General features: G+C 38.8%; 2 protein-coding genes across 10 annotated transcripts in view; one reads left to right on the forward strand and one right to left on the reverse strand.

The window, feature by feature from the left end:
- The first annotated feature begins 5,468 nt into the window (after positions 1 to 5,468).
- s1pr3b (sphingosine-1-phosphate receptor 3b) lies at positions 5,469 to 8,398 on the forward strand. Its single transcript, XM_020600835.1, has 2 exons — positions 5,469 to 5,673; positions 6,094 to 8,398. Exon 2 carries the CDS (start codon positions 6,171 to 6,173, stop codon positions 7,290 to 7,292), a length of 1,122 nt encoding a protein of 373 aa, XP_020456491.1. The 5' UTR covers positions 5,469 to 5,673; positions 6,094 to 6,170; the 3' UTR covers positions 7,293 to 8,398.
- A 78-nt stretch (positions 8,399 to 8,476) lies between these two features.
- The window catches only part of shc3 (SHC (Src homology 2 domain containing) transforming protein 3), a 22,135-nt gene continuing 12,641 nt past the window's right edge, over positions 8,477 to 17,970 (reverse strand). For 8 of the 9 annotated variants that reach the window (XM_020600829.1, XM_020600834.1, XM_020600826.1 and 5 more), the window contains 11 exons: positions 17,719 to 17,782; positions 16,523 to 16,642; positions 14,484 to 14,537; positions 13,982 to 14,033; positions 13,760 to 13,889; positions 13,454 to 13,607; positions 13,010 to 13,103; positions 12,740 to 12,931; positions 12,102 to 12,137; positions 11,248 to 11,573; positions 8,477 to 11,084 (listed from right to left, as the gene is read on the reverse strand). In XM_020600829.1, coding sequence (XP_020456485.1) covers positions 10,956 to 11,084; positions 11,248 to 11,573; positions 12,102 to 12,137; positions 12,740 to 12,931; positions 13,010 to 13,103; positions 13,454 to 13,607; positions 13,760 to 13,889; positions 13,982 to 14,033; positions 14,484 to 14,537; positions 16,523 to 16,642; positions 17,719 to 17,782 — 1,351 coding nt within the window. In that variant the 3' untranslated portion in view covers positions 8,477 to 10,955. The remainder of the gene's footprint in view (positions 11,085 to 11,247; positions 11,574 to 12,101; positions 12,138 to 12,739; positions 12,932 to 13,009; positions 13,104 to 13,453; positions 13,608 to 13,759; positions 13,890 to 13,981; positions 14,034 to 14,483; positions 14,538 to 16,522; positions 16,643 to 17,718; positions 17,783 to 17,970) is intronic. The other variant, XM_020600833.1, reaches the window with a different exon arrangement.

The following is a 17,970-nucleotide window of genomic DNA, read 5'->3' on the forward strand; positions in this document are numbered from 1 at the left end:
GACCAGGATGGACAGGATTAGGAATGAGCACATCAGAGGGACAGCTCAGGTCGGCTGTTTTGGGGACAAGGTCAGAGAGGCCAGATTGAGATGGTTTGGACATGTGCAGAGGAGGGATAGTGGTTATATTGGTAGAAGGATGTTGGAGATGGAGCTGCCAGGCAAGAGGTCAAGAGGAAGGCCAAAGTGGAGATATATGGATGTGCTAAAAGAGGACATGAAGTTAATTGGGGTGAGAGTAGAGGATGCCGAGGATAGAGTTAGATGGAAACAGATGGTTCGCCGTGGCGACCCCTAATGGGAACAGCCGAAAGAAGAAGAAGAATAGATAAAATTAAATTGGAGTTGGAAAAATGCTAATGTGGAATTAAAAAAAAAAAAAAAACTTTGAAAAAAGGCATTCTAATATAAAATGAAACAAAAATATATGAAATACAATTCAGCTATTACAAAAATGAATAATAAGTGATATATCATTCATACATTTTAATTAGCTTAGTTTTGCAAACTGCTCGCTCATATACAGCATACTATGTTTTATTCATATCATTTTTTTAATAATTATTTAATACTGAGCTCTGATCTGAGCATTAGTGAATAATTTATTATTGGGTATTAATGAAGCTATTAACTAGCATAAACTCTTTGTAAAAGGTGTCTTATTAGACAGTAGTACCGCAAACTGTTCTATCAGATCACTGAAAAACTTACACATGACAATTTTAAGTGTTCAGTTTTTGAGCAGCATTGCACTGAATGTTGATATAATAAACTGGATGCATGGATGTGGAGGTAAAATATTCTGTGTGCTCGCATGCAGCATACCAGGCAGCAACCTTAGTCGAGAACTATGCAGTTATCATGGAAGAACTGAATCTATTGCAGAAAAACTGTGGCTTCTTTTTTTCCCATGTTCACTGTTAAGTGGGCTCAGCCCATTAAATGTATGCTTTTATGGCAACGTCAGCCAATTTGATACTTGATAGTCTGCTAAGGAGTCACTGGAGTATTAATGAAGTCTGATTTATTGGCAGAATCTCATTAAAACCCTTCGATTAAACTCTCAGCTGGAAGCAAATGAAATGGAAAATTAAAATTGCTGCACTTAACAGTGAAAGAGCTAAAGGTAACGGCACTAAATATCCCTGCAGCAACAGGAAATGACTGAACTTCAGACCCATTCTTATATTTGTGTGGCCTTCTGTAGTTGCCAGATCCTAGATTAAACAGCTCTACAGCTGAAATTATGCCCCAGAAACATCTCTTAGGCCTTGTTCTGCTAAGTTGCATGCCAGAGACTGCCATGCCTAGAAATACTGCTGCCACAAAGCCACAGGGGACTGTCTGCCTCAGATTTGTAGCCCAAACTCACAGGGTGTGTTTTTGCCTCAATATGGCGAGAACAAAATTAAAGGAGGGCTTTGATGTAATTACACACGGAGGTGCCCACTGCCCACTGCTTTGTCCCGAGCTCTCGCACTCTAATGACGGGTTGAGAGATTGAACAAGGCAAATTCCAGGAAAGTAATGGCTACACTGATGTTAGCCAAGAGATTGTGTAATGTGCTTATAGTAGTAAAACACCGGGCCCTTATCTTTATTATATCCGGCCATTTCTCATCTAACAATGACTTCTTTGCTGTAAATGAGAAGCTATTATGTTACCAGTCATATATAATCAATTATGAATGTGCTTATAATACTTTATACATACAGGCATTTGTAAGTGCACACTGCCTTTATATTGCATTGCGATTAATAATGAATATCCTGATATATCAGAATTATTAGTTAAATACTCCATATCTACAATATATCAGACTGCAAAATGTAAAATATTTAAATAAAAGAAAACTATATATATTTCTGTGTCAATTCTATTTGTGTTATCTTCAATCTCTGTTGTTTATTTTTCACTTTAAACAATGTCAAGCTGCCAGAAGCAAAAGAGTACATCTAAGGCCTGTACTGAAATTTTGGTGTACATTCCTTGGGTATCTCCAGTTTATGATACTACATACTGCTACTCTGATACATTTCTACGGAAGAGTATTAGGGCCACTGCATAAATTTTTTTCTAAATTCTGACTTTATTCTCAGAATTCTGACTTTAAACTCAGAATTCTGACTTTAATTCTGACTTTATTCTCAGAATTCTGACTTTAAACTCAGAATTCTGACTTTAAACTCAGAATTCTGATTTTAAACTTTATTCTCAGAATTCTGACTTTAAACTCAGAATTCTGACTTTAAACTTTATTCTCAGAATTCTGACTTTAAACTCAGAATTCTGACTTCTGAGATTAAAGTCAGAATTCTGAGTTTAAAGTCAGAATTCTGAGAATAAAGTTTAAAGTCAGAATTCTGAGTTTAAAGTCAGAATTCTGAGAATAAAATCAGAATTCTGAGTTTAAAGTCAGAATTTTAAAAAAAAATTTATGCAGTGGCCCTAATACTCTTCCGTACATTTCAGAGGTAAACAGTACTTTGGACTTTTTACTTCACTAAATTTACAGCTGTAAATAATGGTTACCTTGCAGATTAGGTTGATACAAAACAATAAAACCCAATCAAATACAATTTAACAGATTAAAATATTCAACACTATACAAAGTTGTACTAGCTCAAAAATTAGCACCTTCACTTTTAATTTCTATGTGGATTTTGCCATTTTGTCTTAAAACATTTATGTAGGAATTTTACTTGTAATGGAGTGGTTCAACAGAGTGGTGTTAATACTTTCACTTATAAAGGATATGAATACTTCTTGTAACCACTGACAGTGCCTCACAGAAACCGTATACCGTTTAAGGGCCAGCAGTGGCTGAGCAGTGGAAATTTTTCCCGAGGAATGGTTTTGCCAGCTGTGAGGTCATGAGGTAAGGAAGGTTACACTGTACAGTTCTTTCAAATGATGGGTTGCAGCTTGTACATTTATACTCAAATAATATAGAATTATAATAGCAGGAAATCACACATATGGTACGTTGATGATTTAGAGGAGGCAGCTTCTGATGCTGGCAGCTATAGAGAACTTTAATTACTGCCCTGACATATGATAGGAAAATTCTGCCTTGCTTAAGCCAAACAAGTGGCTGCCTACAAAGTAGCATTTAGTGAGGGTGGTCCTGCAAAAGTGAAAACCCTCCACCCATGCTCCTCTTTAGTAGTCTATGAATACTCAGACACTGACTGACTCTACCCGCATATTATGGGTTTGTATTTGCTGATGTTTCACATTTGGTCCAGAGTTTATATAAATGCAGATGCAAGCCCCACATCACAGTAGCTTGCTGAAAAACCCATGGATTTTCCAACCATGTTCCCAGTCTGTTAATCCAGCTGCCTCTATGTAGACCCGCTCTGTGATTGGGCCCAGATTTGCTGCGGGTCCAGAGTAACTAGTTGGCTTTCTCCCTGAGCCTTTCTCCCATTGCTGCTGGCACAGCGTGACCTGCAGGAAATGACTGAGAATTGTGACTGCAACAATGCTAATGGACCAATGCCAGACCACAGCCGTTTATTCAACCGCAAAAAACATTCCTCAGGGTTAATAACCACAGACACTGGAAGAGAGCTACTATTTAATGATTTGGTATGTGACACAGTACAGTACATGCTTTGTCTGGGGAAAACTGCAAGTAGCTAAATGTGTGGTACTACATAAAGTAAAGCAATACTTTTTAAGCATCTCAGTGCACAATTCTTATGACTCAAATTATTCTTGGTGCAAGCTCCAGATCTTATTTTGAAATAAAGTTGATTGTTTTAGTCATATTTTGGTCATTAAAATTTTATTGAGGAAATATTTAGCACCACTTTGTCACATCTGTTTTAAAAAGTCATCATCAGTCGTTCTGCTTCCAGACTCTCTAAGTTACCTCTCCTTCCTGCCAGCCCTGCCCATCCTTCCTGGATATGAGGTCATGACAGATGAACCAGAACAAAGGATGGGCTGCGGTCATCTTAATTTGAACTCTTACAGCATATTGTATGATCTCTCTCTTCTTTTTTTTTTTTTTTTAAAACATGACAAGTAGAAACAGAGAAGGAAAAGTACCACATCAGCTGGTACAGACTACAGGCTTTTGTTAATGTTAACTCTCTTTTGCAATTTATGTGACTTAAGTAATTTATATTACTTGTTGTAATACTGCAATTTCCCTTTAGGATTAATAAAGTACTGTAATCCATCGATCTTCTCTCTCTGTTCTGTCAGTCTGTCTCTCTATCTAGCCAGCTAGCTATCTAGCTAAAGTAATTTAGGAAAGACTAGTTTGCTAGCTACATTAATGCAAACTAATTTAAATTTGACAGCTATCTCATATTATTATTGTCAGCTTGCTACTGTAGCTAGCTCATTTTTACCACGTTAAGCTAAGAAAGGTAATTATGTTAGTTCATTAGACATTCAAGCAAGCTAGATAGGTGTTTTAAACTATTCTCATTCACAAACTCAAAAGCATTTTAAACTCAAGACCAATTTCAATTTCTACACCATAGTAAAAGGTGAATTTAATTTTTGAGTTAATACAGAAGTTATGTTTTAAACTGGCTTCTACTAAATTAAAAACTTGTAGGACAACTCATTATCCTCCACAAAACCTGACTGGCCACCCCTGCTGGAGTCAAAATGTGAGGAGTGTCAGTATTGTAATACTTTCCGTTCCTACACAAGCAGCCAGACGTTCTTGTGGTATCAGTGACCTTTTATTCGTAATAACTTAACAGGCTTCTATGCTGTTGTTTCAGCCACAGCACACGCTACCGAGCTCTTTGTAACTTCCCACATTCAACACTCAACAACAACAACAACCTGCTCTTCCTCGCTCTCCTCCCACACACCTCACAGCGCCCCCCTCTCACATTTATTTCAGGCGATAACATGTTGAACCATATAACAAGATGCTAGACATTAGAACCATATAACTAGATGCTAGACATCAGAACCATTACATAGCCATTACAGTATTAATGAATCAAAATAAAAACAATGACAAATTGCCTTAAATACAACAATGAAAACAGCCTTTTCCAGTGCTTTATAGTTGATGTTGGTTGAATTAATTGTATTTTACATCAATGGCGCGCCATATTAGTATTTGTTTCTCTGATTGTGTTGTTGCAGAGCTAGCTAAAAAAAGGGACTCTTTTACACAAAATAATCGGACTCTTAATAATGCAGTTTATTTCATAGAACTATGGGTTTAATATAACATTTTACATGCATTTCAAATGTGTCCCCCATCTCTGAGCCTGTGCCCCCATCCCTTCCTGTTCAAATTTTTTTTTATCCGCCCCTGCATACAAGGCCTCCTTCGCAATATTCCTGAGGCATATCTGAGATCGTAAAGGTGAGAAATTATTGCAGCATAAACAAACGTTGCTTCCACATACCTCCACTGAAACCGACCCTTCTGCAGCTGCTCAGCCTTTCTGCGCTGAATGTCCGGGTTGGGGGGGCGGGAGTGACTTCCAGCCAACGTCGACAACTCGGGAGTTGTGAGATCAGTAAAAGATGAGGAGCTGCTCTCTTCCAGCGAACAAGAAGGAATTAAAATTAAATATAAAACCTAAGAAACTGGGAGAATCAACTATTTAGCAATGAAATGTGCGCATGTCTCTCGGTGCGCATTTAACTTTCAAGCAAACCAGAGCTGCGAGCATCCCACGGTAAGTTGTCTTCATTTGGAAAAAAGAGATTGTTTATAACGGTACAATTTAATTCCCTCTATCGTTTAGGGTAAATGAAAGTCATTCTGTAGTGTAGCCTATGATTATGATTCAGAAATAAAGATTATGAATCGTGTTTTAATTGGCGTCTTGGTAGTTTTCATTTTGGACATGGTCCAAGATTTCTATATAAACAAACAGCATCATATTAAAAATTGCAGATCATACATTTCCCATATAAAAGTTTTATGAAGCCTATTTAATAGACAGTTTTTTTTTTCTCACAGGAATAGGAAAACCAGATAATTCAGTTAAAACCCATCAGACAAAACCAAGAATTTGTGCTACTGGATGACAACATTATGAATAATATATTGGCTGCTCACTGTAATAACACAGTCTTCATATCATCCCCTGCAGCTGAACACACTGGATTTGCTGACACTGGACTCCCTGCTCACTTCTGGCATCCAGTGTCAGCGGCCGGTGCTTTGAAGATGATCGACCAGCAGATATATCTCCACTACAACTACACGGGAAGGCTGGACCATCGGCCCACCGTTGGCACAAGCCCTGGCACTGTGGACACCAAAACCATTGTGTTCCTCATCATATGCAGCTTAATTGTCCTGGAGAACCTCACCGTGCTGGTAGCCATATGGAGAAACCACAGGTTCCACAACCGCATGTACTACTTCATTGGCAACCTGGCGCTGTGCGACCTGCTGGCTGGAGTCACTTACCTGGTCAACTTGCTCCTGTCAGGAGAGAAGACCCTGAAGCTCTCACCTGCTCTCTGGTTTCTTAGAGAGGGAAGCATGTTTGTGGCACTTGGTGCCTCAATTTTCAGCCTCCTGGCTATTGCTATAGAGAGACATCTGACTATGATCAAAATGAGGCCTTATGATGCCAACAAGAACTACAGAGTTTTTCTGCTGATTGGGACCTGCTGGCTGATTGCTGTATCTCTTGGAGCTTTGCCTATCCTAGGATGGAACTGTCTGGGCAACCTTCCTGACTGCTCCATAGTCCTCCCTCTGTACTCCAAGAAATATGTAGCTTTCTGTATCACAGTTTTCATGGTTTTGCTCTTAGCCGTGTCAGTCCTTTATGCCCGCATCTACATCCTGGTTAAATCCAGCAGTCGAAAGGTGAGCAAGCACAGCAACTCTGAGCATGCAATGTCCCTGCTGCGCACGGTCATCATTGTAGTTGGGGTCTTCATTACCTGCTGGACTCCCATATTTGTCCTGCTTCTGGTCGATGTGGCATGTAAGCAGCATTGCGCCATCCTCTACAAGGCTGAATGGTTCATTGCTGTGGCTGTGCTCAACTCAGCCATGAACCCAGTCATTTACACTCTGGCTAGTCGTGAGATGAGACGGGCCTTCCTGGGTCTGGTGTGTGGCATTTGCTACAGGGGGAAAGTTTCTGTAAATGACAGTGGGAACAGGCACTCTCTAGAGCCCAGCCACAGCAGGAGCAAGTCGTGGAGCAGCCAGAACAACCCCAACCAGAGCCAGCACAGTGGCAGGCAGTCAGAGCTGGAGAAGGAGCAGGACACAGGCTGTGGTGAGGTCGCAGTGGTGGCAGGAGGGGCTGTTCAAGTTGTCCCCTAGGGACAGAAAAGACTGAACAGTGGGAGCATGTAATGTGCAGTAAGAAATGTGGGTAGTCGTAATATGTGCGGCAGACCTGTGCAGTGGTCACAGTGAACAGAAACAATAATGAAAACATAAGTTTTGACCAATGTAAAATGAAGGATTCCTTGAAAGGCTTCAGGCCATGGCTGCGGGTCAGTGATTTCTCCTTTGTGCTTGATATTCATATATCTGCATCTATTATTTGGGAGCTCATTAAAATGTCCACACTTGACATTACAATGATTAATGCATGAGACCAAGTGTGTTCAGTGATTCAATCATTGACAGAAAATGCATTTACATCTGTGCTAACAGATGTAACCATCTAACACAAAGAGAAAATCAGCTGCAGTTAGAAGAAAAAGTGCAATTGTAATACTGCAAAACCAATGTAGTAGTGAAAAATGATTGTAGACAATTAGTGTAATAACATTTATTCTATGCAATCTATACTGTAATTTTATATTTACTCTATTACTGCAGCGTACATATAGTGATACCAGGGCTCCCCCTGGTGGCTGATATTGATAATGCTCAATGCTGAGAGTTTGGAGACGTATGTGAACTAGAACTAGTTACCTATATGCAGCTCATTATATGAAAGAAAATAAAATACAAAGGTAAAAGACATACGCACCTGGATCACCTCATGTGGCCGGTAGCACAGCTTTGCATGTTTCATTGTTAGTGCCCTCCTCACACCTTTGAAAAAATTACTTTACACAAATTACAAATAAATATTGCCAATTATTTCTAGTGAACTACAGCCATGCAGACTTTAATTTTCTATGTCCAGATTTACAAACATCCCAGTTTTGGAGCCACTACAATACAATGGGTGGGAATTGTATTCAATTAAAATAGCACTTAGAAAATTACCCCCCTTATTTAAATATCCAATATCTAATTTTCTTGAAAACTATATTTTTCTTTTACAAAATAAATAGGCCCTAGACCCTATTAAAGCATTGACCTGCCTCAGATCATTGTCAATCTTGGTTGTATTCACCTCTGTTGTAACCATCTATCGTGGGAATACTTTTTTTATTTTTTTATTTGGATGAACCAAAAATTAATATTTTACAGGAAAACATGACAGTCTACATGCTCCATCTGTCATAAACTGTGGTATTAGATTATTACTACTGGAGCACAACAGATTCTACACATTCACGGTTTTATTGCCAACAGTCATACATTATAATGTTAAATCCAAAACAACCAAAAGATTAAATCTGTAAAACATTATTTGGACTGTTTTTATTTCCTTTTTTCCTATACCTGTTCCAAAATAGTAATTTTTCTGTGTAATTCCCTCTGACAAAGGTTTATATCTAGAATCTGGAAATGATACATTTATCATATATACTGTAATAGAGAGGGAGGGAGAGACAGAGAGAAAACGGTAGTCCTAAGCAGTGACACGCAGCAGAGCAAAACATGACTTCTAGTGAACACACATACCCAACTGAAGATCAGCTATTGCACTTTGAAGAGAGATAAAGCGAAATAAAAACACATTGTACAAATAAAAGGCACATTTTCATCAACAGAAATCTGGAAAGCAGCCATGTCCTCATCCGTTTCCCACATGTTCAGTTGTAGTTTCTTTATGCCACACAACTAATCATCATGTTATCGGAGAGATCCAAGTATGGAGCTGCTCCTGCTGTATATATGCTTTGTTCAAAACGTTGCTGATGTGGTTGTACAAATTTGCATTTAAAAAATAAACCGAGCTCAAAATAATTCTTTACATTAGCATAGTTCTTTGTAAAAATTTTGCGCATTTCTTTTCCCCAAGCTAGATTTGATGAAAGTCACAAATAATCAAATGAATTAAAAGTTCATGTGTCAAAAACACCCATAATTCTTTGCACCCTTGTCACTTTTCCCTCATCCTTCCTCTCAGTCATTTTTTCCCCTAAAGGAATCCCGAGTAGAAAATTAGGACATATGGGATGCAAGGAATCAAGGTGGTCTTAACTGGTTCTAACCAAAATGGATCTGGTGGACATTTTGTTTTCTAACAATCAACACTATGTCATTAAATACATGTACTTTACACTCCCTCTTGCAGCAAAATACAGGCACATTATGTTACATTGCATCTGTCTTGTGAAACTCATTGAACACATGCGTATTTTGGCTCAACTGAAATGGTCTGGTGCATATCGAATCCGATGCCCCATTCATTTGGTTTCCATCAGAGTACTGGCAGTAGTAGGGATAAGAGCATTTTAATAGTCTGTGTACTATTTCTATTAGCATTTTAAACAGGTTTGATCCCCACTCCACACAAAGAGTAAACTGTTTTGTGTACAATGGACTGCAAAATGCAAATTAGCTCTGATCTGTCAAGCTTCTGAAAATTTCCCCTGTACCATATCAAAGCAACACACAGCTAGATAACATTCTTTGTTACCTTTAAGTGATAAAAAAAAAAAAAAGGAATTTAAGTGCATGTGATCGACAGGTGAACAAGTGCTTCTATGATGACACCTGTGGCAATATAGTAGTCATGCCATAAGATCTCCAAACTGGGAAATAAAATCTTTTTACCATCAATAAGTGAAGATGAACATTCTGCATTGAGTGCACAGTGCATGAATTCAACCTTTGTCTGATGCAGTTTAAGTGTAAATTACGCCTACTGGCAATTCATCTTGGTACAACTGACACGGATCTAACTTTCTGATTGTGCTATTCATTTGTGATCATTCAAACAACTTTTAAAAGTTTACAAAAATGTCAAAAATGTTAATTGAGAATGTGAGAATATTCATTGCAAGCCCCCAGAAACTAATCACCGACTACACACCTAAAAGAAGAACCTGAAGAAAACCAATTCAGAAATAATCACTGGTTGAAAAGCATAAATATTTTACAGTGTCAGCATACACAAGCACCTCTTTCAAATAAAGTGGTATCAAGGTCTACAAACAAGGTCCACAAGAACAGTTGACTTAAGTCATGCGACTGCTTTGACACAAGAAATTACTTTAGAAAAAAGGTTCTTTAAAGCCAATGACAGCACTATGAAGGAAATCTGTTTGCACCCCAATGCTAACCACTGCAAAGCAACACATTCAGTTCTTATCCCCAATCAAAACTGGTTTCATCTAGTGACTGAGTGAGCTGTCACACTACGGGTGAGATTAAAGGACATTTTTTCTTACACCAATTCATTAGAAACAGCATTTGTTGTCCAAACTATTCCCTCGATCTCTTAGCCAACAGTTCCTGTAGAAATGAGGTTGTGCTTGACAGACAAAACTAAAATTTGTTTTTATTCTAAAATATTCTTAACACCTCTTGGAGGTTTGATTTGCACTTTGTCTAAACTACAAGAACTGTCTTTTTTAATTTTTAAATCACCAGATCAAGATAATTTCCTCTCAAAAATATAGCATTTCAGTCATCGCGGTAAAATAACAGTTCTATAAATAATTTATTTTATTTTAAACAAATCTTGTGGTCTCCAGTGAGTCCAGTAAAGTAACTGCAGGCCAGTTTTTCCCAGAACACTGTCAGCACATCAAGCCTTTAAGCATCTTCTCCTAATGGTTCATCTTCAAGTCTCAGGATGGTAGGCGATACTGCTCAGAGCCTCCTATTTCCCATCGGGCATTGCAAGCATCATTGTTTCCTTCCAACAGGCTGAAGGAGACACAGTTCACTCCCAGCTGACACAATTGGCAGACTGTTGTCACGGTGATGACCAATAAGGTGGCTAATGCTGTCAAATACATGATCTTTTGTCCTTACCTTTGAAAAGAGAACAACATGTTATCAGCTGTCTTTTGTTTTTTGTTTTTTTTATATAAACACAGTGAAAATTATTTCACCTTATTCTTTTCTACACACACCTAGTCATTTTCCTCTACAGTATCTTCCTCAAACACACTCATGAGCTTGAACCCTGTCTTACCGTGCCTTCAGGGTCCACCAGCAGGAGGTGCTTGGCAAGTCCATTGTGCATGCCTGTCAGTACATAGGACCCTGGGTTGGTGGTGCTCTTACGAACCAGAAAGTCTCCGTCTTCCGTCAGCAGTTTTTCAGCATCACGGCGGCTCATTTTGCCATGGTACCATGCCTGGCCCTCCAGCTCCTCCTGTGCCCGCAAAGCCAGTGAGCGCACGAGAAGTGGGCTTGAGTTGTCCACAGATGCTACCTTGTGAAGACCCGACACCTGGGGCTGGGCTTGCCCCTGGGACAGTGGATGGGACTGAGACTGAATGGCATCCTCAAAGGGCTCTGGTACAGGTGAGGGCAGTGTCAAAATAATTGAGAGAATGATATCTGAAGCAGGATGTTTAACTTTATAGCCATCAAGATTTGTAAAAAACAGTATATACTATTTATTAATGGAGCAATTGTTTTATGAAGATCAATTAACAATACATACACACACACACACCATTTACTTCTTCAGGTGTCAAAAAAGCTAATACCATCTTCAGGCTCCACAAAGACTCATAACCCTGTGACATTTTGAAAATTCAACACATCTGGCCCAACTGGCTTTTCTTCAGGTGCAGAGGCATCAGAAACAATAATGAAGCACAGTCAGGTCTGCACAACCCTTTGGGAGTCAGCTCCTCCTCAAGCCCTTGTGACCTACAGTTACTCACAACACCCCTCTGTGCATAGGTCTGTGGAGAGGTTTACGTGTATCTTCCAAGAAGCTGGGCTAGTGAAGCACAGCGTCACATAACTTTATAATACATTAGTACTGGTATTAAAAGCTTACAGTATTTAATCATCAGAATTAACTGGATTTACCTGCACTGTGTTTTGTGGTGCAAATGTTGCAGTTTGCTATTAAAAGAACAAAGTAAAAGGCAAATGTCAATAGCTTAAAAACTGTAGCTGGTTAAAGACACCTGTACATTCATTTCATACAACAGCTCACTTTTGAATTGTATAGTTCATATATAATTTGAGTCATGGATTTTTTTTTTTTTACTGTATGTGGTTACACACATTATTATTAGTTACATTATGTAACTGATCTTTCATGTATAAATGTTAGCAAAGCTATTATTACACATGAAAGCTGAGGTTGAAGTCGAGAGGAGGAAGGAATGAAGCTGTACACTGGCATTAACACTGTCCTCCTATTGCCTACACATTAACATGATGTTATTATCATGCCACACCAATACCACCGAGAAACAAAAACTAGGAAAACTCTATAATTAAGAACTAATTAGGAAGTCATCTTACAATGGTACTGTTCAGGCAAGGCACAAATTCTGTTCAAATACTATAATGCTGCAACCGGTGAATTCTGTATTCATGGAGGTACAAACTGCTCTGAATAAAAAATGTATCAAACTGCGTGAAAGCTGATATTTCAAGTTATCAGTGAATGCTTCCAGCACCAATAGAAACTTCAGCGCACACCAACCGATACTTACTCATGTCAAACAGGTCCTTCTGTGGGCTTTCTTTGGCTGCAGCCGCCATGTCCTTTGTCACACTGTCCCCCTCTGCCTGGAGTGCTGCCAGTACCTGGGCGTCAATGTGCTGGGTGTTCACATATGCAGGCATCTCTGCTGTTTTTGGTGGCGGAGCTTTACTCTCAGGCAGACTGGCTATATCAAATGATCCTAGACATTTGAAAAACAGTGTTGGATCGACAGAATGCTGCATAATTAAACATTTATGTTAAATGTGGATTTTCTTACCCTGGTTTATGAATGTGGACTTTCTTTCATCTCCCCAGTTTTCGCCACAGTGGCGTCCTTGGTAATATGTCTGATCTACTGCACCTGGGCCCAACTGATGATGTACAGACACAGTGGATATTTAAGATTCCTGACTTAAGACACAAATGTGTTTATATAAAAATGATTCAACATTAATTAACTGTGCAAAAATTGACATTAAATCTACTTTCATCCTTAATGAACTGCATTTGCCCTCTCAGTGCAGTTCATCTGGGCTGGTTTGAAAGCAATCAAATTTTAGTGTGAATAAAAGAACCGGACTAAGACGGCGTGAAAATCAGGGGCTGTTTGCTTGTGGTCTGAATATAGTATATGTGAAAATGCAACAGTGCACTTTTGTTTTCCCCCTATGATCCATTCCAAACAAAAGTCCCCATGTGAATCAAATTTGTTCATTTGTACCTGACAGCCATCGGGTGATGCATTCTGATTGGTCAGCCGTGCATCAATGAAGCCTCCAGGAGGGGGCATCTTGCCAGGGATGTTGTTATAGTAAGGATGTTCTGCGGGCTCCTCCTCTTCCTCTGTCCATGGCAATTCCTCCATGTTTAATACCCTGGAGAACACACACAGGGTACATCTCAAGTCCCTTAATTGAATCCCATTTCCATCACTTTTCTTTGCAACCCAGCTCCTCCCACTAAAGAGGTGAGACAAGGAAAAGATGACGGCTGCACAGCTGTTTTATGCGTGTCATGAGCACCTCACCTGTCATGTGTAGAGGACAACTTGCTTGAGGGACATTGCAGGTATTGCTGGAAGCGGAGGTCAAAAGCCTGACCGATGGTACTGATGACATCCTGGGCTAGACCATCAGAGCACTCCAGGATGTGACATGCTGGTTAAGGGTCAAAACAGCAAATCTGAATGAGCATGCTGCATGTGACACACAGTATGAGACACTGAAGTATTAAAGAAAATAACACCCACCTCTTCTGTTGACAGGGTCCTTTGCTACATAGGCAACATAATCTGTTGTGTCCTAAACAAACACATTTTTTTACACCAGTTTACCAACTATAAAATACACCTTAATACATATTATTACACAATTAGTTTGTTTTCTTAAACAACAGTGATGGGATACAGAGATTCATACTTTAATATGGAATAAATAACAAGGTAATTAAACTTGATGTCATGTTTAAAGAGGGATAAGCATCTTTTGGAAACAGCAGGTCAGTAAGAGCAGTTTGCTTTATAAGAATTGTCTGCACAGTATAAATGCAGTGACTGGATCCCACTGGGTTCTGAAAATTACAAAGATGGGATGACATTCTTTTGTTAAATAATAGCACATGGGCAAAAAATACTGTACATTTTAAATTTTATTTGTAAATCAAATCTTTGTTGTGAGGTGGTCTACAGTAGGTTTTCATTATCTCAAGATGCTGATGCCAGTTAATTTGTCACAGGCCAATAAATTACTTACAGGGTCTCCACCTGATGCGAAGGAGATAGACTGCATATGATGGTTGGCTATGATCTGTCAGGAGCAAAATTTGACGGCACATCCAAGTTACCAAATGCGTCTTTATACACATACATTTTACACATACGTACACTCAGTGTGCAGTTTATTAGACACATTTTACTTAAACTAATTCAACATTGCTGCAATAAATGCTCTCCTCATTAAAAAAATAATGTTGAGTTTTAGTTGATATTGTTTCACACATATTTTCATTCACCTTTATGATCATTCTGGAGGCTGTGATGTGTGCCGTTGTTGAAAAGTACTGCATTACACAGAGCGGTATTCCTATTATTAAGCCTAGCCTCATAAAAATGCTTGCATAAAGCAATATAATTCAACAGCAGCACAAACTACATCTTCCAAAATTATTATGCAGTTTAATCAACAGAATATGTTCAGAAAACTAAACATTATCAGCTTGAGGATTTAATTCAGGACTACTGTATTAGACTACATTAGGTTTAGCTAGGTGTGTACATGTACACACCTTCCCTTTCTTGCCACGAGTTATGAGACCACTGAACTAGGAGGCAGCTAGCTTAGTTTAGTAGACTGGGGAAAGATTCAGGAGCCTGGTTGTGTCCTAGGTTAGAAAATGTGTCTACCAACGTTAAATCACACAAATTAGTATACTGCATTTTCTCTGTCAAAATGCTGTACTCCTTTAACCACTAACTAAACACACAATTCCTTCTCAAAAGTATTACAACAGTTTGGTTAATGTCACTGTTTTTGCAAAGCAGATCATTTTCTGATACATACAACCAATTTTTCCGTTATTTATAGGTTATTAGCTAGCTAATCATGGTATTTGATCAGATCACTGCCTTGTTGAAAACATTTGATTTGCATTTTTATGATCATCCCTTGCTTTATGAATCTAGTTAACTAGAGCCAACAAAGGCAAAAACCACTTGCATGTTTAGCTTAACTAGTGCAACTTTTCTGAAGCTACACCTCAGATTAGAACCAGATGGTGAAGGACGAGTCAGGATCAGTCTCCAGATTTGACGTTTTGTCCGCAGCTTCTCTGAAGCATCCTTGGCTTTATCGCACAAGGAGGCAGTACTCAGGTTATCATAAATGTTATGTTATTTTTGAGTATCGATATGCAGGATATGACACCATCTGCTGCTGGTATCAAGAATGATATTGGGGTAGAGCACAAACAAGGCACTACCAATAAGCACACTGCAAAAAAAAAAAAAAAAAAAAAAAAAAAAAAAAAAAGTAAAGTAAGGTGCACAGAGGAAGCCAAGTTGCTAATGGCTAAAAACAAGATTTTTGTAGCAACCAACATTTGGAAACAAAAGCCTTCTGATCACCAATTATTTTTTTTTTACTTGACCATGGAGTTGAGTGAATCTTGTTTAGGTAGCTCCCTTTTTCTTGAACCAGTGTTACTTGTGCACATCAGTGTCCAACATACTTCCTAAAAACATGTTGCTATTTAGTATTACAGTAATTATATTTACTCAAGCACTGTACTTTAAGTACAATTTTGAGGTATCTGTACTTTAGTCAAGTATTTTCATACTTTGACTACACTACATTTTAGAAGCAAAAACTATTTTTTATTCCACTACGTTTATAGATAATTTTAGTTACACAATCAAATTAACCACACAAATTACAGTATAATCATCAGAATTGATCCCTAGCAGGAAATTCAAACTACCCAGCAGTAATTCAAATTAGCAGTCTAATTCGCTTCCCTTTTACTGGCTGCAACATTAAAGCAATTAAAACAATAATGCATCAATAATTAAAATCAAATCATGTCAAATACATCAATGTAAAATATGCACTTTGGTACTATATATATTTCAGTGCTTATATTTTTGTACTCAAGTAAAATTTTGAATCTAGGACTTTTACTTGCAACTGTATTTTTACATTGTAGTACTGGTACTTTTACTTAAGAACATGTTCGGTACTTCCATCACTTCATTTTTATCACATGCATGCATTGTTTACAGTGGTGGCCAACGGACCTGTTTGCAGTCGGGTGTCATCAGGTTGAGGCTACTGGTGGAGATATTGAGGTTGATGGACACGCCAGCAAACTGCAGGTTGCTCTTGCCCAGGATACTGGATAAAGCTTTGGATGGTGGCTGAGAGGACAAAGAAAAATAAAATCAATTACAGCAACAGTTTCTTTTTACCAGTGTTACAGAACTTATTTGCCACCTCGACATCTGTATATATGAAGCGACAGCCAGTAGCTTAGCTTGGCATGAAGGCTGGAAACAGCTAGCCCGACTGTCTAAAGGAAAAACTAACCGACCACTGGGTGTGAGCTCATCCAACTCTGACAATATAAGCCTACTTCTGAAAAAAAAATCTAGTTATTCCATTATTATTCAGCGAAGTGTCACTTCACCACTAGTGAATAAAAACAGAGGAAACATGACTGTTTGTGTTGATTATAATTTAGACCATGAAAATTTCCTCTAATAGTTTAAGAGGAAACTGAAGTGGTGGATACTTAAAATACTGTTGTGAATTGTGATTTTAATGAAGAAAGGAGGCAAAGAGCCAGATTAATCAAACCCATTCATAATTCTCAGTATCAAGCTGATGTCACAGTCTGTCTGCCAACATCACTTTATATCTCACATATATTCTGAGAAACTGGCCGTCACTCATTTTGTGTTATATACTCTTCCCTGACATTACAAGCTTTAGAGAGCAGAGTAATGCTTCATTTCACACCCTACATTAATACAGTCTCCTCACATGCTGAGGAGACACAGTGCGCACACACACACACACACACACAGAAGACAGATTCTCACACAAACATACACGAGTGCACACACGCACACATACACTAGCTCAGCCTTCTGATCACAGATACTGTGCACTACATGAGTCACTAAGCACTGTGTGCAATGCATCATGGGTTGTAGCTACACCCACGCACACAGAGTCCCATACCTCTCCATCTCTCCTCAGCCTCTCTAAGAACAATCTTTCTCTCTCTCTCCTCTCTCAGTGGCTCAGCCTACCCTCTTTTTACATAAAATAACTTAGAGGCAGTGCTGTATACTGTAGAGAAGAGATAATGCCATTTCCTCTACCATACTTTTCTCTAACATTACTTATCTCGGCTCTCTAAATGTGACCATCACTTCTCTTGTGATCGCTTCATGTTTTGATGTCCCTCTCCCTCCCTCCCTCCATGTACCTTTCTCTTCCGCAGAGCTCCCTTGGTCCCTGGAACAGCTTCACACACCAGGCTGATGGCTTCCCTAAAGGGAGGGGACAAAGGACAGTGAAGCCAAGGGGGCGACGTTGACAGCCATGGAATCTCAGTTATTCTTTATAATAAGGTGTACTGCATTTATGGTTACCATATTCATGTTTACATACTCTATGCATCTGTGAGGCTGTACTTAGAACTCTGGGTTAAATGCTGACATGCTCAACATATGAACCT

This window comes from Monopterus albus, unplaced genomic scaffold (genome assembly GCF_001952655.1).
Source record: "Monopterus albus unplaced genomic scaffold, M_albus_1.0 scaffold49.1, whole genome shotgun sequence".
NCBI classification, from domain to species: domain Eukaryota; kingdom Metazoa; phylum Chordata; class Actinopteri; order Synbranchiformes; family Synbranchidae; genus Monopterus; species Monopterus albus.

Excerpts from the sequence above, each read along its gene's own strand:
- s1pr3b (XM_020600835.1), top strand. The coding sequence starts at position 6,171 with ATGATCGACCAGCAGATATATCTCCACTACAACTACACGGGAAGGCTG.